General features: G+C 43.9%; 1 protein-coding gene across 3 annotated transcripts in view; it reads right to left on the reverse strand.

Moving 5' to 3' along the window:
- Positions 1–291: 291 nt before the first annotated feature.
- Positions 292–27,575, reverse strand: part of MYLK3 (myosin light chain kinase 3) — a 106,051-nt gene continuing 78,767 nt past the window's right edge. For all 3 annotated transcript variants that reach the window (XM_077452442.1, XM_077452449.1, XM_077452430.1), the window contains 6 exons: positions 27,238–27,379; positions 24,762–24,832; positions 19,134–19,262; positions 17,114–17,266; positions 6,630–6,762; positions 292–2,985 (listed from right to left, as the gene is read on the reverse strand). In XM_077452442.1, the coding sequence (XP_077308568.1) occupies positions 2,914–2,985; positions 6,630–6,762; positions 17,114–17,266; positions 19,134–19,262; positions 24,762–24,832; positions 27,238–27,379 (700 nt within the window). In that variant the 3' untranslated portion in view covers positions 292–2,913. The remainder of the gene's footprint in view (positions 2,986–6,629; positions 6,763–17,113; positions 17,267–19,133; positions 19,263–24,761; positions 24,833–27,237; positions 27,380–27,575) is intronic.

Raw genomic sequence — 27,575 nt, forward strand, 5'->3', positions numbered from 1 at the left:
TAGATCCTACAGGTGGCTGCTATAGGAGTCATATGGTAGTGGTCAACTACCAGAGGCAGGTGGGAGAAGGTGGGCTATAACCACGACCACAAAGTTGTGGACACTACTTGAGCTTTTGGGGATCCCAGAGGCGGCTGCTCCAAGGATTTAGGGGTCATGTGAAGGGTTGGGGTTAAGAACCCTAAACAAGTTCCCTTTAAGAAAAGCATGAGAAGTGATTCAAGGAGCACAATACTTTTAATTTAGCTTTCCACCAACTTATACAACCAGTGCACCCAAAAAGAAATCAACTCATTTATTAGGTATTTTATTCTCTTTATAGAAATACAGAAATATCCCACTTGTACAACAATAACCCCCCCCAAATAAACACACTAAACCAGCATAGGTACATGTTTTAAAACCCATTGTACTGCAGCTTTAAGCATGCACCGCAATAAATGCAAATTCCACCAAAATCTTGCGCTTAAATTTCGCTTCATTGCTTTTCATTAAATTAAGACCTATCATAACCCTGATTTTTCTGAATGATCTTGGAAGATGTTGTAATGGTCTGTTTGTAGTCTTGAAGCCTTGATAAGGAAGGGGGTTATTAGTTTCCTTTTCAAGAGGGATAATGTGATCAGCACATGCATCTACTTATCAGGAAAAAGTACACTATATTACCAAAAGTATTGGGACGCCTGCCTTTACACGCACATGAACTTTAATGGCATCCCAGATCCACAACATTGCCAACCTCATCTGCAGATATCGCCCAAATCGCCCCCTCCGCTCCTCCCAGGACCTCCTGCTCTCTAGCTTCCTTGTTACCTCCTCTAATGCTCGCCTTCAAGACTTCCCCAGAGCCTCTCCCATCCTCTGGAACTCCCTGCCCCAGTCTGTCCCATTAGCCACTACCCTGTCCACCTTTAGGAGATCCCTGAAAACTCATTTATTCAGGGAAGCCTATCCCACACCCATCTAACAACTGTCCCCGAGCCACCCCCATCAAATCATTCTCTGCAGCTACTACCTTTTGTACCACCACCCCCTCCCTTTAGAATGTAAGCTCTACGAGCCGGGCCCTCCTGTACCTTTTGTACTGTACTGTAATTGTGTTGCCCCCCGTATACATTGTAAAGCGCTGCGTAAACTGTTGGAGCTATATAAATCATGTATAATAATAGTCCATAGGTTTCAATATTGAGTTGGCCCACCCTTTGCAGCTATAACAGCTTCAACTCTTCTGGGAAGGCCTTCCACAAGGTTTAGGAGTGTGTCTATGGGAATGTTTGACCATTCTTCCAGAAGCACGTTTGTGAGGTCAGGCACTGATTTTGGACGAGAAGGCCTGGCTCACAGTCCCCGCTCTATCAGGTTGAGGTCAGGACACTGTGCAGGCCAGTCACATTTCCCCACCTCAAACTCGCTCATCCATGTTATTATGGACCTTGCTTTGTGCACTGGTCCAGATCATTTGGTGGAGGGGGGATTATGGTGTGGGGTTTTTTTTTTTTCAAGGGTTGGGCTTGGCCCCTTAGTTCCAGTGAAGGGAACTCTTAAGGCGTCAGCACACCAAGACATTTTGGACAATTTCATGCTACCAACTTTGTGGGAACAGTTTGGGGATGGCCCCTTCCTGTTCCAACATGACGACCAGTGCACAAAGCAAGGTCCATAAAGACATGGTTGAGCAAGTTTGGGGTGGAGGAACTGGACTGGTCTGCACAGAGTCCTGACCTCAACCCAATAATACACCTTTGGTACCTCCCAAGTGCGCTGCTGGAAGAATGGTCAAACATTCCCATAGACACACTCCTAAACCTTGTGGACAGCCTTCCCAGAAGAGTTGGGGGGCGCGGGCAACTCAATACCCTATGGACTAAGATGGCATTAAAGTTCATATGCGTGTAAAGCAGGTGTCCCAATACTTTTGGCAATAGTGTATACTAGATTCTAGGTCCACTTTATAGAAGGTTATAAATCTATTTAATAATGAGACGAAACAGACTAAAATAATCCCTAAGTGGTTTATAAAGGCTTAAGGTTGTTTACCCTCATGCATTCAATGCATGAATGTAAAAAACCTTCTCTGTGCAGCAGCCCCCCCTAATATTTTACCTGAGCACCATCTCGATCCAGCGATTTGCACGAGAGCCTCGGCTCTCTCCGGGGACCCTTCCTCTTCATTTGCTGAGACAGCAGCAGGGGGGATTGGCTCCCGCTGCTGTCAATCACAGCTAGTGAGCCAATGAGGAGAGAGGGGGTGAGGCCAAGACATACACAAGTCCATGTGTGAATGGACACGCAGAGCTAAAGCTTGAAAGCCCCCATTGCAAGCTACTTGCATGGGGGGGGCATTTGGTAGGAGGGAGGGACCTGAGAAAAGGAGGATCGGGGCTGCTCTGTGCAAAACCGCTGCACAGAGCAGGTGAGTATGACTGCTTTGTTATTTCAAAGGAAAAAAACAGCCTTTAATATCACTTTAAAGCCCAACTATATTAAAAAAGTTATTCTTTTAGTTTTGAACAGAGTGGGGAAGTGCTGAGGTTAACTGTAACCCTAGTAGAAAAATTCAACATAATCTATTATGCACAATGCCTTCTTCCCATCGCAGCTCAAGACACAAACAACACGTTTCATCCAATTATCACTTCGCTAAACCTGTAAAACGTTCCTCACAGTTGAGATATTCAATACAAGGTATGAAGGGATGCCGGTACAAATCCGAGGATCCAGAAGGCCAAGGGTGAAGATCTCTATCTACATTGGGTATAATATTTCCACAACCACCACATTCACACTGTGCCCCCAGACAGTGGATATCGGTCATCACGTGACCCCTGTGTACATAGCGCAGTCCTTAGTGTTACAGGGCGGCCAGGCAGCTGTTGTTATGTACAATCCACGCACAAGTGTCACAGTCTTGTTCTAGGAGGGTTTGAGGGAAAGCAGCTGGAACTTCCTGAGACGATTGGCAGCCGCGACCACGTAGAAATGTTTCTGTAAGGAAAGACGGTGGGAACATTTAATATTGTGAGCAGTGAGGCTTGATGAACAAAATGCAACAGACACATTAGTTGACTTATCTATTAGATCAGTCCAACGCAAAGTTGTATTTAGGAGTTTGGTGGGTTGGGTAGCCTGTTGTCTAAAGCCTCATACACACGATAGGACTTTGTACAAACTTTCCCTTGGATTTTTGTACTTAGGACGTCCGTCCTGAACTTGTATTGCATACACACAGCAGGACTTTTTCAGCCAACTTTCACCAAATCATGTGGTTTTTCTGCTCTTTACCGCCACCTTTGGTCAACTTCTGTATTGTTGTCTGATCTTTTGCATTGGTTCTGAGCATGCCTATTTGTACTTTGTACAAAAGTCCTATGGTTTTCTGTACACACGATCAGACTTTGCTCCATCGGACTTTTGTTGCCAGAAAGTTTGTCCATTCGCACAGCCAACAAAAGTCAGATGAAAACCAAAAAAGTTTGTCCGATGGAGCGTACACACGGTCGGATGTTGCTCCAAAACAGCTAATTTGCATGTTTGTTGTCAAAAAGTCTGATCGTGTGTATGGGCCTTTAGCCCTTGTACACACGGTCGGATATTCCGATGGAAAATGTCCGATCGGACCGTGTTGTCGGATAATCCGACCGTGTGTGGGCTCCATCGGACTGTTTCCGTTCGGAATATCCGACCGACAAAGTTTTAGAGCTGGGCTAGAAAAATTTCCGACAACATGATCCAATTGGACTTTGTCCGATCGGAAATTCTCTACACACGATCGGACAAAGTGCCACGCATGCTCAGATCAAATTCCTAGACCAAAGCTATTGGCGCTACTAGCCTGAACGTAGTCTCGTCGTAACGAACAAACGCCATCGCGTTCTGAACGTTCGGATTTTCCGACAACTTTGTCCAACCGTGTGTATGCAACACAAGTTTCGGACAAAATCCGTCAGACAAAATCCGACGGATTTTGTTGTCGGAATGTCCGACCGTGTGTACAAGGGCTTACATTATGTTTCTATAGAAATTCGGTGTTGAGATCTACCCGATAAAGTTCCTGGCTCTAGTTCCACCCATCCAACATCGCGTTTTGGGTGAAATAATTTTCAATTTTAAACTAACCAGACCTAAAAGAGGCAAAAGTGTTGAAATGCAGGTCCCTTATTCTTGCAAGTACCCGTGTTCACTTTTGAATTGATCCCAGTGGGGCCTCAATTTCTGTCCAAGTCTCGAATAAGCCCTGTATCCTTCCTGTACCAAGCCTTCTTCCTGCCATTAAGCTGGCAGGTGCCAGGACTCCAGTGGGCAATAAGGGTTCTGGCACGTCACAGTGGAATGACAGGTATGGAGCTAAAACCTAGAAAGTGGTCAAGAAATATATTTATATTATGGCCAAAAAAGTGTGTAGACACCTGACCTTCACATCCATACGATCTCCCAGTCCAAAACCATGGGCATGTATATGGATTCCCCCCATCCATTTGTGTCTACAGCAGACTCCACTCTTCTGGGAAGGCTTTCCACAAATGTGCATGTGGGAATGTGTGCCCATTCAGCCAAAAGAAGGGAAGACCAAGCTCACAACTGGTGTTCCAATTCAGCCCAAAGGTGTTCAGTAGGGTTGAGGTCAAGGTTTGCACAGGCCACTTGAGTTTCTCCACACCAAAATCATGAAACATTGTCTGCCCTTGTGTATAGAGGTACAGTCATGCTGGGTGGCGTAACCCAAACTGTTACCATGAAGTTGGAGTGATACTATTGTCTAAAATGTCTTTGTATACTGTAGTATTAACAGTACCATTCACTGCAAACACCTGAACTTAAACATTTTAAGCAGTATCCACTAGACATAGAAGTTTCGTTACAAATCAAAATTTGGAAGACATTTTGATTTAGAGATTCTAGTGTACCAATTTCCAAATGGCAATAGTAATGAATTTCAACAAATAAATTATAATGAAACAAAATAACGTAACTAATTATTTGAATATGAATTTGAAAATGAATTTGAAATGTTAACATATTGCAATAAATACAGTAAGGTATAAAAGTGAAAAAAAAAAAAGATGCTTCCTATTTAGGCTGTTTTATAGAATAGAAAAAAATAAGAAAATAGAAAAGAATAAAATAGAATACAATAGGAAAGAATAGAATAAAAAAAAAAAACAATAGAAAATGAAAGAATGGAATACAATAAAACAGAAAAGAGTAGAATAGAATTTTTTTAAAAATAGATTAGAGCAGAACAAATGTAGCCATCTTCCGAAATATATGAAACTACGTCAGAAAATGAATCATTCTAACATAACAAAAATAAATTAACCTCCCTGGCGGTACGATTATTTTGGATTTTAGGTGCTAAAAGTGGTACAATTATTTTGCATGAAAATTTGGCATTTTATATTGTAGTCCTGTAATTCTTAGGAATAACTCACTTAAATCTGTCCAAACCAGAGTCTAGTAGACATCCCGGGTATGATAAAGTTTGAAAAATGAAATCATAAATTTATAATATAATAAATAACTATAAATAATTATACCAAATAATAATATAACAATAATAAAAATTATTCAATAATGTAATTAAATCAAAAACACTGAAATTTGCTCAGTTGCAGAATTGTCGCTGTCATTACTTTTCAATATTTGAGGACAGATCTCCCGACAAATCGCTATTACTCAATTCTGTGAGTGATTCTAATTTATTGTCGCTGTTTTCTAGCTGGTCTAAAACCATTTTTGATGTAAAAGGACAGTTTTGGTTGCTATGGACAATCTCCAATTTCCAGGCATAAAGAACAGTTTTTATATTATAAAACTGCATGCAGGACACTGGACAGACCACTAGGGACACAGGGGATTACTGTAAGATTACATTATACTGTATGTATACTGTGTGTTTCACTTTTTGAATTTGGCGCCGTTCTCCGTCCCCGTGCTTTGCAACACGCGCAGGGAACGGAGATCGGCTCCGTGATGAATCGAGCGGAGGAAGAGCCGCTCGTACAGCGGGGGGAGATTGCTGGAGCCAAGGTAGAAGGTAAGTAAACCTCCTCCTGCATACAGTGATGCGGTCCCGAGTCTGGCTCGGGGTTACCGCTTTTGGTGTAAAACTCCCACCCCGAGCCAGACTCGGGAATACCGCCAGGGGGGGTTAACTTAACGAATGAATCTGAAACAAAACACATTTTTCCCTGGTGCACATCTCTAGTATCCACATGCCATCGGCCATATACAGTAGGTGGGTGTGATGGTCAGATGGCTACAAACGTTTGGCCATATGGTACATATATAATAGTCATTGGAAGTTTGACATTCCAAAATCTTCAATAAACATCTATGAACATTTCAGCCAAACCAGTAGTCTCATGCCTATGCAAACACTCTTCACACCAGCTTTACCTTGAGGAAATAACAGTATTTATTCATGAAAATTCCTTTTAAACAATACTTTTCTATATCATCCAAAGCCATTTGCTGGCTGCAGAGACTATGGTGTGACCACAGAAGTGTAACTGTTACCCAAACTGATCATTATAGCCACGGGACTAGTTTTCGGTCATGTTTATGAGCTACAAGGTCCCTGTACTTGACAAGAAGATCAATTAGATACATTCGAGATATGGATAACCTACTTTCCATTTCTTTTGGGCCATGTATTTCTGAAGCATGATCTGAGACTTCAAGCGAACTTTGTATTTCCTGGCCTTTAGGGGCAAATTCGTCAGCCACTCGTGCTTTAAGCATTGTCCGGCGCTCAGTCTACAGCTAAAAGTAGGAAACATAACAAAAACCAATAAAAAAATAAAAAATCAAGGTCAACAGTCACATGATCTTGCTGCATACATTTGCTACTTTTTTTTTTCTTTTAATTTTATGCTGTTCAACTCAAGCCCTTTACAGTGGGGAAAATATATATTTTTTTAAATCCCCTGCAGATTTTGTAAGTGTTCCCACTTACAAGGAAATGAAGGGGTCTATAATTTATTATCATAGGTGTATTTTAAAATGAGAGAGATGGAATATTAACCAAAAATCCAGAAAAAACATAATACAACTGTTATAAATTGAGTTGTAATTCAGTGAGTAAAATAAGTATTTGATCCCCCCGCAGACTGGCTACAGTAGGTGCTCATGTGGTACACAGATTAGTCCTCTCAATTTAAGAAGGCGCTCCTAACGACAACTCGTTATGTGTACACAGGATGTCAGGGACAAGATTGTAGACCTGCACAAGGCTGGAATGGGCTACAAGACCATCAGCAAGAAGCTTGGTGAGAAGAAGACAACTGTTGGAGTGATTATTCCCAAATGGAAGAAATACAAAATAACCATCAATCGTCCTCTAATTTCAATTTAAGGGTGTATCAACCACAGAGTGGTGCTGTGGATACACTACACAATAGACATGCCACGTCCCGATATTTAAATTTACTAAAGGAGAAAACAACTATTGTCGTCAATCATCAATCGTCCTCGGTTTGGAGCTCCATACAAGATTTCGCCTCATGGGGTGAGGGTGATCATGAGAAAAGTGAGGGATCAGCCCAGAACTACACGGGAGGAGCTTGTGAATGATCTCAAGGCAGTTGGGACCCCAGTCACCAAACAAACCATTGGTAACACAATACACCGCCATGGATTGACATCCTGCAGTGCCCACAAGGTCCCCCTCTTCAAGAAGGCACATGTACAGGCCCGTCTCAAGTTTGCCAATGAACACCTAAATGATTCAGAGAAGGGTTGGGAGAAAGTACTGTGGTCAGATGAGACCAAAATTGAGCTCTTTAGCATTACCTCGACTCGCCGCATTTGGAGGAAGAAAAATTCTGACTATGACCCTCACAACACCATCCCTAAAGTCAAGCACGGAGGTGGAAAAATTATGCCTTGGGGCCGTTTCTCTGCTAAAGGTACAGGCCGACTTTGCTGCATTGAGGGGCCAATGGGAGGGCCATGTATTGTAAAATCTTGGATAAGAACCTTCTTCCCTCAGCCAGAACACTGAAGATGGGTCGTGGATGGGTCTTCTAGCATGACAATGACCCAAAACATACCACCAAGGCAACAAATACTTATTTTACTCACTGAACAGCAACTCAATTTATAACATTTGTTTTATCTGTTTTTTTTTCTGGATTTTTGGTTGATATTCTGTCTTTATCATTTAAAATACACCTATGATAAAAATTATAGACCCTTCATTTCTTTGTAAGTGGGCAAACGTACAAAATCTGCAGGGGATCAAATAATTATTTTTCCCCACCATATGTCTGTTCCTCCCTCTGTAAAGGAGAGTTCTTCCTGAGAGTTTATCTAAAGCCAAGACCTTTTTATCCAGCTTTGGATAGAGAAAGGAAAGGCTAAAACCCCTGTCAGATTTTTATGGCCATCTGTGTCCCATTGGGGAGACTTCCCGTTACTGACTCTCCTGTAGACAGAACAGGAAGTGAGAGGAAATGGCTTTTTAAACAATTGCCACCATAATAAGTGCACTCCTTGGAAGATTTTCTAATCACTTTTAGTCCCAATGATAACACAGTCACCAAGACAAATAACGAAAATAAAGCTCCCAAATGGTTACACAGACAGCAATTTAAAAACCTTGACTTTACGAGAGACACTAAGGCCGCGTACACACGGGCGGACTATCCGTCCAACTAAGCCCGTCAGACAATCCGACAGACAGTCCGTCCTACTTTTGAATGAACGGACTTGACCACACACGACGAACAGACAGTCCGCTGAAAGCTTGCGCGATGACGTGAACGGCACGTACGACGGGACTAGTAATTCGACGTCCAATACACTGCAATGCAACCTTCGGCCGTGTAAATCCTTTCTGAGCATGCGCCATACTTAGTCTGTCCAACTAGCCTACTCACGAGCGGACTGTCCGCTGAAACCAAGTTTGGACGGACAATATTACGGAAATTCCGAAAGACTTAGTCCGCCAGACTGTCCGCTGAAAAAGTCCGCTGAAGCCCACACACGAGCGGATTGTCCGCTGAAATACGTTTCAGCGGACTAAGTTGGACGGACAATCCTCTCGTGTGTACGCGGCCTTAGAGTGCCATACCAGTGGTCAAAGAGTTCACAGTGATGTTTAATAACTGTCCAGGCCAATTTTCAGCTATCAGTGCAATCACACTTTAAATGACAATTACGCTATACCCAAATTGGCTTTTTACCAAAAAAGAGCTTTCTTTTGGTGGTATTTAATCACTGCTGGGTTTTTTTGATTTTTTGCAAAAAAAAGCTGGAAAGTAATTATTTTATTTTTTTTAATTTTTTTAACGTATCTGACAGACAATTTTGAAAAATGTGTCAGTTTTCTCCTTCAATAATGTGCGCTGATGGGGCTGCACTGATGAGATGGCACTGATGAGGAGGCACTAATATGCAGCACTGATCGGCACTGATGAGGAGGCACAAATATGGAGCACTGAAGGGCACCGCTGAAACGACACTGATGATAAGGGCACTAATATGCAGCACTGATAGGCGGCACAGATCACATGAGACGACATCCCAGAACAAGAGAGCATTCCGCCTATCATTTGTCTATACGGCGGGCGGGAGGCGTTTGAAAACGAATTTGGTTATACCCCTTTTAGAATGGATACAGGTTATTTTCTCACCAATTCGTGGCTTGTATTGGCACAAGGTAAATCTGACATGCATAGGGGCTAATTGTGGCAAAATACGGGGGGGGGGGGGGGGGGGATTATTCCAGACCAAACTCAAGAATGACCACAGAAATTGTGTCTGTATTTATTTTGTTATCCTTTAAAGAGACAAATGTTACTTTGCCCATATCTACAGAAAGCCAAATCTTCTGGGTATGGGAGATCATGTGTGATAGTGCTCAAGCCTGAGCAGGCCTTCACCAGGTTGTGTGAAGTGGGCCCATGATGTGACCCATGTCTAGACGCCAAAACCAGAGAAACGTACAGGTAGTGCAGATTGGCAAATATAAAAGCATGGGCTATCTACAGATACAACCACTTTGCCCTGATTGGACAGTGATTTTCAAAAATAAACCCATGAAATAAATTTTACGTTTCGGGGGAACCCCTACTAAAGTAATCCATCAAGGGTCATTGGGAAGAAGGCCCCATATATTGGTTGTCAGGGGAAAGTTGCCTCCTCTATAGGGATGGACAGAATGCCACATTGACAGACAACTAATGCCCCTTGCACATGGGGCCATCTAGCTGCTGCCTACAGTCTGTCAGAGTCTATGGCAGACTACAGCTGAATGCAGGTCTTCTGTGTTCCGTGCATTTGTCCCTGAATGCACAGGGCCCTAAGCGCAGGGAACACTCAGTACAACATTCAACCCTGTCCAGCTGCAGCCTGCCATAGCCTTTGACAAGCTGCAGGCAGTGAAGCTGGAAGCTGCACCCCTCCCTCCCGGGTGCATTAAATGCCAAATCCACATCAGCTAGATGGCCCAGTGTGCTTCAGGGGGCCGGGTCGCAATTGCGACTGGGCCACATGCTTCAGGGGTCCTGTGTGGACCCCTGTACACCTGGATAGGAGAGGTGAAGGCATAGAGAGGAGCTGATCCCCTTGTGGCGTCCTGTTGTGCTGCCTACGTCATGCACTTAGGCAGCACAACAGGACCCCGGTTTACCATGTGTTCCATCAGACCAGCGTTGTTTGACACGCAGTCATACCACAAGTACGTTATTTATTTAGACCCCTGATATTTTACCAAAGCCCCCCAATGGGGCGCCAGAAAAATTTGTAACAAATAATAAAAAATAATATTGTAGAAACAAAATTAATTCCTCTATATTGAAAAACAGACAAGTCCCCTCCACTGTCGCTGTGGATAATGATACCTTCAAAAAATTCAAAATCTTATGGTGTGTGTGTGGCTAGACTTCTCCACCTCTGCTACACTTGAAGCCATGCTATAAATAATCTAATATATATATATATATATTGTAGACATGTCACTGGAGAAGTGATCGAGGGGGTGTACATCTCACCTAGGTTGCTACACAGTGTGAGATGGTAAATCCAGGATGGATCAGTTTCTCAGCAGCGATATGCTGCTGAGTTGTTATTTAATCTTGCCGGGCCTGGGTTTATATGGAATGGCAGGTAGGTTTGGTAGAGGGACCTGTCATTCCACATCCCCCGATCCAGTTCTGGGTTTGGGATCAGGTGAGCTTTGATCCTAATTAGCCTGGGAAGCTAAAGGCTCTGCAGGTGATTGCTCTCAGCCAGGGAAACGAACAGTCTGTGTGTTTGAGGAAGCTGCAAGCACAGCCACTGCTGGAGCTAAAATCCACCCTGCGATATCCAGGCGAAAGACGCTGTGTTTGTAAGTGTCAGATAGGTGAGAAGAACCTGTTAGTAAGCGCCCAGCCGGGCTAGGTCTTTTATTTTTGTTGTACTTAGAAAGCACGGTGTTGCTGTATATTTTTGTTTGCTGGACAGTTTGTACCACGAATAAACGCCAAGATCTGCTTTATAAATTCCAAGTCTGCTGTGAACTGTGTCCAAACACGCCCTACCCCGGGAAGATCCCTTACAATTGGTGTTCGAATGCGGGCAAGTCGGTTGCTAGGGGCAACGGTGTGGACAGACTTGGCTACAGCTGCTGATGTCCTGGGTGAAAGCTGCAACTACACTCCAAGAACAGTCCAGCAACATGGAGGAGATGCTGAAGCAGTTTATGCAACTGAGTTTGCAACAACAGCAACGACATGAACAGTCCATGGCTGCACAACAACAACTTATCGAGCACCTGATAGCAATTCGAGAGGCGCCTGTGGTTGCTAATCCACCCACAGTGATGGGAGCCGCTCCAGAGATTTTTTTTGGGAGAAGGACTGTGCAGAAAGCGCTGCAAAAGATGACTGCTGAGGACGATGTTGAAGCCTATCTAACAGTATTTGAGCGCGTGGCTGAGCGAGAGAAGTTACCAGCCGCTGAGTGGGCAGAGGTAATTGCGCCCTATTTAACAGGTGAACCTCAAAAGGCCTACTATGACCTCAGTGAGCAAGAGGTTAAGGACTATACTCGGCTAAAAGCGGAGATACTTGCCCGACTAGGAGTTACTACTGCAGTCCGTGCCAGGAGAGTACGCAACTGGAGCTACAGTCCGGACAGATCAGCGAGGTCCCAGATGTATGACCTAATCCATTTGGCAAGAAAGTGGTTGGAGCCAGACACTTCTACTCCTGCACAAATCCTAGAGAAGGTCGTGATGGATCGCTACCTCCGAGCACTTCCTACTGACCTGCAACGCTGGGTGGGACAAGGTGATCCTAAGAATGCAAACGAACTTGTCAACCTTGTGGAGAGGTTCCAGGCGACTGAGGACTACCTCCGTGATGTTCCTGCAGCATCTTCACCTCTCCGGAGCGCCAGATCGGTACCGTCAGCTGGTAAGAGACTTCCATCTATTGGGGGAGTGTGGAGGGCTGCTGATGGGGGGAAAAGGGCTCAAGTGGTGTCTCAGGGACAAAAGACTGCTGATGGTCCCGGGTGGCTAAGGGGCTCTAAAAAGGACTCCTTGCCAAGGGGACCAGGCCCTATCCAGTGTTGGAGATGCCATGAGGCGGGACACGTGTCTGCCCATTGCCCTCTTACCTCTGAACCCATGGAATGTGACGCTAGCCGGCGTCAGTCGCTATTTGCGGAACCATCTTGTGCTGCAGTTCCTGGACTAGAGACTGAACCGCAAATCTGCAACATCACAATCAATGACTTTCCTGTTAAAGCGTTAATGGACTCAGGAAGCCTTGTAACCTTGGTGCATGCTAGCCTGGTGACTGGGGACTTAGAGTCTAAAAAGCATATGAGTGTTGTATGCATACATGGTGATACAAAAGTGTACCCTGTAGTGCTGGCTAAAGTCGGGACTGAACAAGGCACAGTACAATATGAAGTGGGTGTGGTTAAAAACCTCATGCATAATGTAATATTGGGGCGCGATTTTCCTTTATTCTGGGCTCTCTGGGAAAAAGGAAAAATCCCCAAAAGGAGTGAGGATACCTCTAAGGTGGTTGCCTTGTCCACTGTGAATGATAAAAGTGTGCAGGATGAAAATGATTGTTTTCCTTTGCAGGTCCTGGCTGGGGAGGAGGAGGCTCCTCCCACTGAGCAAAATATACTAGACTTAGAGGTGTCTAGCGATAATTTTGGGACTGCACAATTACAGGACCCCACTCTCAAAAATGCGAGAGAGCAGGTTGCTGTTATGAACGGGGTACCTCAGGAACCAGACGCTGAAAAAAGATTTCCACATTTTTCGGTGACTAATGATCTTTTCTATAGAGTCAATAAGGTTAAGGATGAGATTGTGGAACAGCTTCTGGTACCTAAGCCGTACCGGCGTCAGGTGCTTGACATGGCACATAACCATGTTCTTGGGGGACACTTGGGGACTGACAAAACGCGAGAGAGGGTTCTCCAGAGGTTTTTTTGGCCGGCCATATATGATGACATTAAAAAATACTGTGAGTCGTGCCCCACATGTCAGGTTAGTGCCCCAGTGTCACATTTTCGCAGTCCTTTGGTTTCGCTCCCTATTATAGAGGTGCCTTTTGAGCGTATTGCCATGGATTTAGTGGGTCCCATTGTAAAGTCAGCTAGAGGACACCAGTATATTTTGGTAGTCCTGGATTATGCGACCCGCTATCCTGAGGCTGTACCCTTAAGAAACACTGCATCTAAAACAATTGCACGTGAGTTGTTTTATATGTTCTCTAGGACTGGGATCCCCAAAGAAATCCTAACTGACCAAGGTACGCCATTTATGTCGAAAGTAATGAAGGAATTATGCAGACTATTTAAAATCTCACACATCCGTACCTCTGTATACCACCCCCAGACGGACGGATTGGTGGAGAGATTTAATAAAACTTTGAAACATATGTTGAAGAAAGTGGTGGCAAAAGATGGTCGTGACTGGGATCATTTATTACCCTAACTCATGTTTGCTATTAGGGAGGTGCCCCAAGCGTCCACAGGGTTCTCACCATTCGAGTTGGTCTATGGTCATCACCCTAGGGGTCTACTGGACATTGCAAAAGAGACATGGGAGAATGAGTCCACCCCATACAAGAGTGTTATTGAGCATGTAGCACAAATGCAGGACCGTATAGCCACTGTAATGCCCCTGGTAAGGGAACACCTCCAGAGGGCTCAAGAGGCCCAAAGTAGAATTTACAACCGGTCCGCAAGAATCAGGACATTCAACCCAGGCGATAGGGTCCTTATACTAGTCCCCACTGTTGAGAGTAAATTCTTGGCGAAGTGGCAAGGTCCTTATGAAATTGTTGAAAAGATCAGTGAGGTGAACTACAAGGTGCACCAACCAGGTAGAAGGAAGCCTTTCCAAGTTTATCACATAAACTTGATCAAGCCCTGGAAAGACAGGGAATCCTTGGTGGCGACAAATACTGTTAATAATTTGTCACAACCAATCCCTCCAGTCAAGGTAGGTGATACTCTATCAGTGTCACAGAAACAGGAGGCTCAGGAATTTCTACAGAAAAACAAAAACAAGTTCTCTGACCTCCCAGGGCGTACACACCTCATCCATCATCACATTGAAACTGAGCCTAGAAGCAGAGTAAACCTTAAGCCCTATAGGATACCGGAGGCACGTAGGGAAGCCGTATCTGCCGAGGTAAAACGTATGCTTGCTCTGGGGGTAATTGAGGTGTCACAGAGTGAATGGTCCAGCCCAATTGTGCTAATCCCAAAGCCCAATGGAACTTGGAGGTTCTGTAACGATTTCAGAAAGTTGAATGAGATCTCCAAGTTCGATGCGTATCCTATGCCCAGGGTAGATGAGTTGATTGAGAAGTTGGGTAACGCCAGGTACATAACCACCCTCGATCTCACAAAGGGCTACTGGCAGATTCCACTTTCTGGTGAGGCTAAAGAGAAAACTGCATTCTCCACCCCTGATGAGCTATTCCAGTATGTAGTGATGCCATTCGGGTTACATGGAGCGCCTGCAACTTTCCAGAGGTTGATGGACTTGATTCTGCGACCACATCGTGATTACTCAGCTGCCTACCTCGATGATGTGGTCATTTTTAGCCCTGATTGGGAAAGTCACCTCTGTAAGGTACAGGCCGTGTTGGATGCCATAAGTGATGCGGGGTTGACCATAAATGCCGAGAAGTGTGCTCTAGCCCTAGAAGAGGCCAAATATCTGGGCTACATTATTGGGAGAGGGTTGATTAAGCCACAGCTAAATAAAATTGAGGCAATACAGAATTGGCCTAGACCCCTGACAAGGAAACAGGTTAGAACTTTCCTGGGTATTACGGGGTATTACCGTAGATTTGTGCCGAACTTTGCCTCAGTTGCTGCTCCACTAACTGACTTGACAAAGGGCGGAAAGACAGCAATGGTCACGTGGACCCCAGAGGCCGAGAAGGCTTTCCAAAGCCTTAAGTCTGCCTTGTGCCAACCACCTGTCTTAGTTACCCCCGATTTCAGGCGAGAATTTCTGGTCCAGACAGATGCCTCTAACACAGGCTTAGGTGCAGTACTCTCACAAGTAGTGAATGGTGAGGAGCATCCAGTGACGTACTTGAGTAGAAAACTAACCCCGGCCGAGAAAAATTATGCCATTGTGGAGCGAGAATGTTTGGCAGTAAAGTGGGCCCTAGAATCTTTAAAGTATTACTTGCTAGGCAGGAAATTCAAGTTGGTGACAGACCATGCCCCCCTAACATGGATGAAGTTAAACAAGGAGAGAAATGCAAGAGTGACTAGATGGTTTCTCTCCCTACAAAACTTTAATTTCACTGTGGAACACAGGCCAGGGAAATTACAGGCAAATGCTGACGCATTGTCAAGGGTAAGTTGTCTGTGGGGACAAAAGGCTCAGCCCTCCGGTCTGAAAAAGAGGGGGGGGGATATGTAGACATGTCACTGGAGAAGTGATCGAGGGGGTGTACATCTCACCTAGGTTGCTACACAGTGTGAGATGGTAAATCCAGGATGGATCAGTTTCTCAGCAGCGATATGCTGCTGAGTTGTTATTTAATTTTGCCGGGCCTGGGTTTATATGGAATGGCAGGTAGGTTTGGTAGAGGGACCTGTCATTCCACATCCCCCGATCCAGTTCTGGGTTTGGGATCAGGTGAGCTTTGATCCTAATTAGCCTGGGAAGCTAAAGGCTCTGCAGGGTCTGCAGGTGATTGCTCTCAGCCAGGGAAACGAACAGTCTGTGTGTTTGAGGAAGCTGCAAGCACAGCCACTGCTGGAGCTAAAATCCACCCTGCGATATCCAGGCGAAAGACGCTGTGTTTGTAAGTGTCAGATAGGTGAGAAGAACCTGTTAGTAAGCGCCCAGCCGGGCTAGGTCTTTTATTTTTGTTGTACTTAGAAAGCACGGTGTTGCTGTATATTTTTGTTTGCTGGACTGTTTGTACCACGAATAAACGCCAAGATCTGCTTTATAAATTCCAAGTCTGCTGTGAACTGTGTCCAAACACGCCCTACCCCGGGAAGATCCCTTACAATATATATATATATATATATATAAGTATATATTCCTAACTATTAATCATTTTTCCTTACCTCCTCATTGCCTGGCCACGTGAGAGGCTGGATTTCTTCTTTTCTACTCTTTTTTCCTTCCTTAGGCTTCTCTCTCTCCCTTTCGCTCTCTTTTTTGATCATACTTTCCTCTCTCCTCTTTCTTTAAGCATACAAATAATAAAAATATATATTTACCGCTAAATACGCCTCTGGGGCCTTAAAAGAACATGTCATGCCAGTGGCTTTGCAAAGTGGCATTGGAGCCAGAATTATGCAGGAACCATCAGATGGGAGGTCAATCAGCTACAGCTCATGGAAACCCTAGCAACCTCTGGAGGAGCCCAAAAGGTTCCATGGAACCATGGTTGAAAATGGCTGATCTAAAGCAACCCCATCACAACCAGAGATGGTCATGTAAAACAGCCATTTGGATGAGAAGTTGATCATTTGCAATTTGCAATATACGGGAGGGTATTATACAGCATACGAGTCCAACTTGTAATGGAATCTCCTTCCTCCAGCTGAGTTATCTGGTGTAGGAGGTCCCTGCTTTATAATGTCATTGAAGAAACTTTTCATATTTCATTACCTCTTTTCTTTGAGCAAAAGCCCTGAGATGAAGTCTTTGGCCTCTTCGGACACCTGATCGAATGCATCAGAGTCAAAATCCCAGTTGCAATTGACAATGTAGTTCATGGTTTCTGCGTCACTTTCTCCCAGAAATGGAGATAGACCGCTGAGTCTAACAAAGACAAAATGATGCCACCCTGTTTACCATTATCTTTAAAAGTGAAAGTATACAAAAATCCCACATTTTAGATTGTCCCAAGAAAAGTAATAGACAGGAAATCTTCCAATGAAGACACTAGTTCTGGTAACCTGGGAGTCCCCAAGGAATTACCCTAATTTGCAGGAATTTCCTCTCACTTCCTGTTTGCCTATGGGACAGGAAGTGAGGGGAAATCTCCACAATGGGACCAGTGGCATCACTAGGTGCGGTAGTACATGGTGTCACACACACACACACACACACACACACACACACACACACAGGCACTAAGCAGGCTAGTGCATCGGGGCGGCTCTCATTAAACTATCACAATGGATGGAGCTGAGATTGGATCGGGGTGGTGGATAGAGCTGCAATGGGATCAGGGGAATGGATGGAGCCGAGATGGGATCGGGGATGGGTGGAGCCAGGATGGGATCGGGGGGGATTGATGGATCTGGGATGAGATCGGGGGGATGGATGGAGCCGAGATGGGCTTGGGGGATGGATGGAGCCGGGATGGGATCAAAGGGGAATGGATAGAGTGGGGATAGAATCAGGGGAATGGATAGAGCGGGGATAGAATCAGGGGGGATGGATGGAGCGGGGATAGGATCAGGGGGGGTTGGATGGAGTGGGGATGGGATCAGGATCAGGGGGAATGGGTATGGGATCGGGTGGAGCTGGATGGCATCGGGGAGGTGGATGGAGCCGGGATGGGATCGGGGAGGTGGATGGAGCCGGGATGGGATTTTTGATTTGGGGGGGTTAAAAGATATGTGCTAGGGGGTGCTTTCGGAGGGGAGAAGAATTGCGCTGGGGGGGGGGGTTTAAACCTCAAATCTGCCCCGTCCTACTTTTAGTACTCTCTAACCCAAAACAAAGAGCACCCCTAGCACCTATCCTCTAACCCCCCCTAAAATCACTCCTGGCAGCAGGGCAGGTGCTGTAGCGTGGATGGTGTCTGTGTCCCTTCCCATCCTCGGCTCGTCCTCCCGGACTGTGTACACGTCAGAGCCGAGGGGGAAGTGGCAGTTAGTGTAGTCAGTGTGTGGGGACGGTCGGACCCCGGGCGCCCAGTCTGTCTCTGCCTCACTCCCTCTTCCCCCACTCTCCCTGCACATCAGGCCACATCCCCTGCACCCCCAATAGCAACGCCACTGAATGGGACACAGATGGTGAAAAAAAAAAATATAATAATCTGACAGGGGTTATAACCATCCCTTGCTCTATCCAAAAGTAGAAAAAATTTTTTTGCCTATAGTTCTAGTTCGACTACCACGCTCCCCAGCTGCACTTTCCCTTTGCTGCCCCAACATTCTTCTTTTGAAGAGATAAAGGGAGAATGTCCTGGGAAAACCAACTCAAGGTTGCCTAAAAAGCGCCCCAGTGTGAAAGGGGTCTAAGGCTCCGTCCATTACTGCAAACGCGCAAAAAAAACTTGCTAAATCACACAACGCACTTGTGTCGCCATTATTTCTTAATGGCACCCCTATTGCAGGGAGCAGTCATGCATTTTGCCGTGAAAAAATGCACACAAAATGTGTAACACAAATCGCGCTTGGCTCATGTCCTAAATGCATGAGCTTCTTTAGCACATTATTGGAACGAAAGGAGACCCATTCAGAAATGTGCAACAATATACTCCAAAACTGTGTTATGGCTTCACTGTTTTCGGGGTAAAAATGTAACATGGTAAAACATTACTATCGCACTGATAATGAAATAATAATAAAAAAAAAAAACCTTGCAACAAACAACAATGTAACAAATCCTCTGCAGCTGTAACAAAAGTAGTGCAGCAAAAGCCTCAGATCCGCCAACCCATTGGGTAACTTACAACATGTAGGTAATGACCCCCACGCTCCACATATCGGTTGGGAATGACACAAAGTCATAATTCACCACTTCTGGAGCCAAAAACTCTGGTGTTCCAAAATTCACCTTCAGCTTCTCTCTTGGCTTGTACCTGTGAATAGAGTGCGGGATATTAAAGTGACACTAAACCACATCCTGATCCCCCAAAAATAATTCATACACATCCACTACTTATGTAATCTATTTTTCATGAAATAGTTTCTTACTGTGTAAATCATAAATGCCATGTTCAAGAATAAAATTGTGTTACATGTAATAAACATACTAGCAACATCTCATCATAATATATACGTAAAAACTCAAACAGGGCGGAGCTTAATGATGTCATCACACGACCTGGATACTGGAGTTTGGTGATGCTGTGATGTTTCTCTTAAGGCGGTTCCAGAGAGACAGATATAATTTTGCCCCTGTAAAAATCATTAGTAAGACCTCATCTGGAATATGCAGTTCAGTTTTGGGCACCAGTTCTCAAAAAGGATATCGGGGAACTGGAGAAAGTGCAGAGAAGGGCAACCAAACTGATAAGAGGCATGGAGGAACTAAACTATGACAGATTATGTGAATTGAATTTATTCTCTCTTGAGAAGAGGATATTAAGGGGGGATATGATCACCATGTATAAATATATAAGGGGTCCATATAGCGAACTTGGTGTTGAGATACTCACTTTAAGGTCATCACAGAGGACAAGGGGGCACTCTTTACGTCTGGAGGAAAAGAGATTTCATCTCTATATATGGAAAGGTTTCTTCACAGTAAGAGCTGTGAAAATGTGGAATAGATTCCCTCAAGGGCTGGTTCTGGCCAGCTCAGTACATTGCTTTAAAAAAAGCCTGAATTATTTCCTAGGTGTACATAATATAACTGGGTACTGACATTTATAGGTAAAGTTGATCCAGGGAATATTTGATTGCCTCTCGGGGGATCAGGAAGGAATTTTTTTCCCCTGCTGTAGCCAATTCAATCATGCTTTGCTGGGGTTTTTTTCACCTTCCTGTGGATCAGCTGTGGGTATAGGATTATTTATATGGGATTGTATGCTTTTTTTTTTTTTTTTAACTAGATGAACTTGTGTCTTTTTTCAACCTGACTAAACATGTGACTATGTACAGTGGTGTGAAAAAGTGTTTGCCCCCTTCCTCATTTCCTGTTCCTTTGCATGTTTGTCACACTTAAGTGTTTCGGAACATCAAACCAATTTAAACAATAGTCAAGGACAACACAAGTAAACACAAAATGCAATTTGTAAATGAAGGTGTTTATTATTAAAGGTGAAAAAAAATCCAAACCATCATGGCCCTGTGTGAAAAAGTGATTGCCCCCCTTGTTAAAACATACTATAACTGTGGTTGTCCACACCTGAGTTCAATTTCTATAGCCACACCCAGGCCTGATTATTGCCACACCTGTTCACAATCAAGGCATCACTTAAATAGGAGCTGCTTGACACAGTAAGGTCCACCAGAAGATCCTTAAAAGCTACACATCATACCGAGACCCAAAGAAATTCAGGAACAATTGAGAAAGAAAGTAATTGAGATCTATCAGTCTGGAAAGGGTTATAAAGCCATTTCCAAAGCTTTGGGAATCCAGCGAACCACAGTGAGAGCCATTATTCACAAATGGCGAAGACATGGAACAGTGGTGAACCTTCCCAGGAGTGGCCGGCCGCCCAAAATTACCCCAAGAGCGCAGCGACGACTCATCCAAGAGGTCACAAAAGACCCCACAACAACGTCCAAGGAACTGCAGGCCTCACTTGCCTCAGTTAAGGTCAGCGTTCATGCCTCCACCATCAGGAAAAGACTGGGCAAAAATGGCCTGCATGGCAGAGTTCCAAGGAGAAAACCACTGCTGAGCAAAAAGAACATCAAAGCTCGTCTCAATTTCTCCACAACACATCTTGATGATCCCCAAGACTTTTGGGACAACATTCTGTGGACCGATGAGACAAAAGTGGAACTCTTTGGAAGGTGTGTGTCCAAGTATATCTGGCGTAGAAGGAACACTGCATTTCATAAAAAGAACATTATACCAACAGTAAAATATGGTGGTGGTAGTGTGATGGTCTGGGGCTGTTTTGCTGCTTCAGGACCTGGAAGACTTGCTGTGATAAAAGGAACTATGAATTCTGCTGTCTACCAAGAGATCCTGAAGGAGAATGTCCGACCATCTGTTCGTGTACTCAAGCTGAAACGAACTTGGGTTCTGCAGCAGGACAATGATCCTAAACACACCAGCAAGTTCACCACCGAATGGCTGAAGAAAAACAAAATGAAGACTTTGGAGTGGCCTAGCCAAAGTCCTGACCTGAATCCTATTGAGATGTTGTGGTATGACCTTAAAAAGGCCGTTCATGCTCGAAAACCCTCTAATGTAACTGAATTAGGACAATTCTGCAAAGATGAGTGGGCCAAAATTCCTCCAGGACGCTGTAAAAGCCTCATTGCACGTTATCGCAAACGCTTGGTTGCAGTTGTTGCTGCTAAGGGTGGCCCAACCAGTTATTAGGTTTAGGGGGCAATCACTTTTTCACACAGGGCCATGATGGTTTGGATTTTTTTTCACCCTTAATAATAAACACCTTCATTTACAAATTGCATTTTGTGTTTACTTGTGTTGTCCTTGACTATTGTTTAAATTGGTTTGATGTTCCGAAACACTTAAGTGTGACAAACATGCAAAGGAACAGTAAATGAGGAAGGGGGCAAACACTTTTTCACACCACTGTACCTGCATTTATAATTATTTATTTATTTTGTAAGGTAACTTTATTGTACACGAAATTCTGTCCATTCCTCTTGGCAATTCCTCCTCCAGTTCCTGTAAATTCTTGGGCTGTTTTGCACGAACGGCACGTTTGAGATCTCCCCAGAGGGGCTCAATGATATTGAGGTCAGGAGACTGAGATGGCCACTCCAGAACCTTCACTTTATTCTGCTGTAGCCAATGACAGGTGGACTTGACCTTGTGTTTTGGATCATTGTCATGTTGGAATGTCCAAGTACGTCCCATGCGCAGCTTCCTGGCTGATGAATGCAAAGGTTCCTCCAATATTTTGTGATAACATACTGCATTCATCTTGCCATCAATTTTGACCAAATTTCCGGGGCCTTTGTAGCTCACACATCCCAAAACATCGGTGATGCACCTCCGTGTTTCACAGTAGGGATGGTGTACCTTTCATCATAGGCCTTGTTGACTCCTCTCCAAATGACGTTTATGGTTGTGGCCAAAAAGCTAAATTTTGTTCTCATCACTCCAAATGACTTTGTACCAGAAGGTTTGAGGCTTGTCTCTGTGCTCTTTGGCGTATTGTAAGCGGGATACTTTGTGGCATTTAGGTAGTAATGGCTTTCTTCTGGCGATTCGACCATGCAGCCCATCTTTCTTCAGGTGCCTCCTTATTGTGCATCTTGAAATAGCCAAACCACATGTTTTCAGAGAGTCCTGTATATCACCTGAAGTTATTTTTGGGTTTTTCTTTGCATCCCGAACAATTTTCCGGGCAGTTGTGGCTGAAATTTTAGTTGGTCTACCTGACCGTGGTTTGGTTTTAACAGAACCCCTCATTTTCCACATCTTGATTAGAGTTTGAACTCTGCTGATCGGTATTCTCAATTCTTTGGATATCTTTTTATATCCTTTTCCTGTTTTAAACAGTTCAACTACCTTTTCCCGCAGATCCTTTGACAATTCTTTTGTTTTCCCCATGACTCAGAATCCAGAAACGTCAGTGCAGCACTGGATGAAAGATGCAAGGGTCTGTCGGGAGTCCAGAAACTCGTTGACCTTTTATACACACACACTAATTACAAGCAAACAGATCACAGGTGAGGATGGTTACCTTTAATAGCCATTCAAACCCCTTTGTGTCAACTTGTGTGCATGTTATGCAAACTTTTGATCGGGGTCATTTGGGTAGTTTATGTGGTCATTATGATTTAAAAAGAGTAAACACAGTCGATTGATAATAAATGGCTTCAGCCAAACACTAACCATGAGTGAAAGAAATGTTTTTGTGTTATCATTCATATTCTCTGAAAAATGGGCAAGAAATCATAAATTTTGCCAGGGTATGTAAACTTATGCGCACAAATATATATATACACACATACACACAGTTGTGCTCATAAGTTTACATACTGAAAATGAGTTTACAACTTATGAGCACAACTGTGTGTATGTGTGTATATATATATTTGTGCGCATAAGTTTACATACCCTGGCAAAATTTATGATTTCTTGCCCATTTTTCAGAGAATATGAATGATAACACATTTATCATTTATCACACACATATATATATATATATACCCTGGCAAAGTGTATTATTTATTTATAAAAAATATTTTCAGAGAATATGAATGATGACACAAAATCTTTTTTATTTTATTTTTTTGCACATTTTACACATTTTATACATTGCCATGAAATTGTACATTAGATGTATTAATTTGTATCATTTTTATAAATATATACCGTATATACTCGAGTATAGGTCGATCCGAATATAAGCAGAGGCCCCTAATTTACCACAAAAAAAAAAATGGGAAAACTTATTGACTCGTGTATAAGCCGAGGGTGAGACATGCCTGTCCATCCCTGTGTGTCCGTCCATCCCTGTGTGTCCGTCCATCCCTGTGTGTCCAGCCTACCTGTGTCCTGAGCCTGTGTCCTTCTGCACATACGGCGGCCATGCCAGGATCGCCGCACCTCTTCTCGTCTGTGACAGACGGCGGCCATTCCACTGTTCAAAAGCCGCGCCTCCGTCTGTGATAGGCGGAACACTCAATTTCCCAGCAGTCTGTGTTCCGCCTATCACGGACATCCTCTCATCCTCGTCCGTAGTATGAGGATGAGCGGATGTCCGTGATAGGCGGACCACTGACTGCTGGGAAATTGAGTGTTCCGCCTATCACAGACAGGGAGGCGCGGCTTTTGAACAGTGGAATGGCCGCCGTCTGTCTGCATGACACGCTGATCGGGTAGACAGACGGCGGTGACTCGAGTATAAGCCGAGGGGGGGCACTTTCAGCCTAAAAAAAGGGGCTGAAAATCTCGGCTTATACTCGAGTATATACGGTACTGTGTTTTTTTGTATCTTTTTGTAGCCCTAATGAAGGGGGTGCTTTCTGGCCCCTGAAACGCATCGGCTCTGTGACAAAGCTTTTTATGGAATCCTATATTGGACTAATTCATAATGTGATGTTTCAACCTCAGATTCATTTTTTCTTTAGTTTTAGGGGCAATGGCTACCTGAAGTCTGAAATTTGCTGCCTGATCAACTACTGGAACGTACGCACCGTCTCCAAGTTCCTGAGGCCACATAACAGATCGATGTCTGGCAGCTTGCTTTCATTTGCAATTATATATATCAAATCAGTGTCTCCTAAACAGGAAGGCTCCTGGCACAATAAGAGTTGAGTATATAAAATCAGGGGGTTAGAAAGTATAAGTAGCAACATACGTCTTTATATTAACTCCTTATATTCCTCTGCCCTGTAGGCTGTATAACATTCCCACATAGCAGAGCTGTACGTGTTTTATTTTAAATTCCTGATAACTACGGCAAGGGATTGTTTACCTTCTCGCTAGTCCAAAATCAATAATTTTGATTTGGTTTCCAGTTCGATTGACGCATAAAATATTTTCAGGCTGAAAAAAAAAAAAAGAGTTTAGATTAAAATCAACAATGCATATTACAAAGTCTTTATATATTTTTTTTTTAGCAGAATACGTCTTTAAATTTAATAGCCCTAAAAAAAAAAAAAAAAAAACCTCCTGCTTACAAAAATTTTATTGGTGGCGATCTTAAAGTAGAACTATAGGCAAAACTTTTTTTTTCTCATTTTTGGGAGAAGATTAAAACCCCTTGTTATTTTTTAATATTATTTATTTTTTGTTTTTTGTTTCTCATTGGGGAGATTCCCCTTCACTTCCTGTCCCATAACCAAAACAGAAAGTGAGAGGAAGTCCCTCCAACGTGAGGGAATCCCTGGTTGTCACCAGAACTAGTGTCCCCATTGGAAGATTTCCCCTCTATTCCTGTTCTGGTGACAACCCAAAATTTGTGATTTTCCTTCTCACTCATCACCAAAATCTAAAAAAAATTGATTTGCTGAACTTTTGAATTGATTTGACCTCTCAACTCGATTCAAGATTTAAATCGTTTTTTTCCCCAGCCCTAGCTGCATGGGGCGGGGTCAGAGTATCAGTGGAGCTCCTGGCCCCGCCCCCCTCTGCTGGCTAGCTGGGGAATACAGCCTCCCGTGTCCTTTGTACGCTCTGCAAAGTCATTATTGGGGCCCCAATTCGCAGGTAACACAGGCTCAATGCTTTGGGCCCCCCAACTAAGATTGGGCCCAGGGCAGGTGCCCCATTTGCCCTGCGTTAAAGACAGCCATGGTTTAGATGAACAAAGGTCCTGATGGCCACACTCTGATCAAATATAAATTCTTTATCAATATCAATCCATTCAGCAAGGATAAAAACCGCTAACGCGTTTCACACCGTCAAGGCAGGTGCTTAACCACTTGCAGACCGGACCAATTTGCTGGTCAAAGACCAGACCCCTTTTTGCGATTCGGCACTGCGTCGCTTTAACTGACAATTGCACGGTCGTGCGACGTGGCTCCCAAACAAAATTGACGTCCTTTTTTTCCCACAAATAGAGCTTTCTTTTGGTGGTATTTGATCACCCCTGCGGTTTTTATTTTTTGCGCTATAACCAAAAATAGAGCGACAATTTTGAAAAAAAACGTGTTACTAACTGTGGGGGGGTTGGGCTTTCATTTAGTGAACACTGATCTCTGCTCCAATCACATGGAGCAGAGATCAGCGTCACTAGTTGCTAGGCAGAATGGAGAAATGTTGTTTACACAGCATTTCCTCCATTCGGCCGCTCCGTGAGACGATCGCAGGGATGCCCGCGGCGATCGAGTCCGCGGGTCCCGCGACCGGACTCACGGGGGTCCCGACCAGCGCGGGAGCGCGCCGCCGGCGGCGCGCTCCCGATGGCAGGGCGGCATTGAATATTGGACGTACCTGTACGCCAATATGCCTGCCCGTGCCATTCTGTCGACGTACATCGTCGTGCGCTGGTCGGGAAGTGGTTAAAGGGGTTGTAAAGGTAATTTTTTTATTTTCTACATAGGTTACTTTAAGCTAGTGCATTGTTGGTTCACTTATCTTTTCCTTCGATTTCCCTTCTAAATGTTTTTTTTTCTTTGTTTTCTTTGTCTAAATTTCTCACTTCCTGTTTCACCTCAGTAAGCTGTTCAGTAAGCTGTTCTGGCTGACTAACCCCCAGCTCGGATGATGGTGAGAAGTTTACTGAGGAGAAACAGGATGTGAGATATTCAGACAAAGCAAAAAAACATTTAGAAGGGAAATCAAAGGAAAAGGTAAGCGAACCAACAATGCACTAGCCTAAAGGAACCTATGTAGAAAATAAAAAATTTACCTTTACAACCCCTTTAAGTAAGCGCCTGCCTTGATGGTGTGAAACGCGTTAGCGGATTTTATCCTTGCTGTATTCTCACTGCGGCCGAGTGCGGGGTGTACCAAGATGGCCGTGCCGGAACGTCACTTCTGTTAAAAAATCTGACGGTACACAGGCAGCCTCTAGTGGGTGGGGTCTGCTGAGGCCCCTCCCACAGCTCTGCCCTCTGCAGAGGCAAGGTACAGCCCAGTGATGATGTCACTGCAACTTTCATAAGGTAATATCTGGGTTTGCAAATCCGTTGCAAGCATTTATGTCCTTTATGACTATTGAGGAACATATTTAAATGAAAGTTTTGAATCCAAACTAAAAAAAAAAAGCTTTCTTAAAAAAAATAAAGTTCTAATCAAAGTCAAGGCAATAAAGCAGAATTTAGAATGTGTGAATTTTATTCCACGTATTTCTATATACGGCTCCAAATATCAAACTGCCAGCTGCTGTCTATTCCTGAATCGAGTAAACAAAAATGCCGACAGATGATACGGGACTCAGACGGCGGTGACAACAAGCAAAGGACCAAAGTTTTGGAAGAGCTACATTTTTAAAGTCATCCCCTCACCTTGAGGTCTAAGTGCAGAATATACTGCTGGTGCAAGTAGTAAATCCCTTCGCAGATCTGTTTGGTGAACATTATGGCGTCCAGTTCTGTGAGATGGTAGTTCTCATCTGTGATCCGGTCAAATAATTCCCCGCCGTCCAAGCTGGGAAAATAAAAAGGTCAAAGAATTTGAAAAACGTCAAACAATTTTCTCTTTTTTTTTGTGCACTGCTGAAAATTTTGTTCATTTTCGTTTCATTCATTTTTTTTAGTTTTTTGGGTCATCCGTTATGAACGCATTTCGTAAAATTCGAAAATTCATAAATTAGAAAATTTGTAATTTCGTCAATTAGAAAATT

This window comes from Lithobates pipiens, unplaced genomic scaffold, assembly GCF_037356315.1.
Source record: "Lithobates pipiens isolate NorthernLeopardFrog02 unplaced genomic scaffold, aLitPip1_a1.2 Scaffold_10, whole genome shotgun sequence".
Lineage (NCBI taxonomy): Eukaryota > Metazoa > Chordata > Amphibia > Anura > Ranidae > Lithobates > Lithobates pipiens.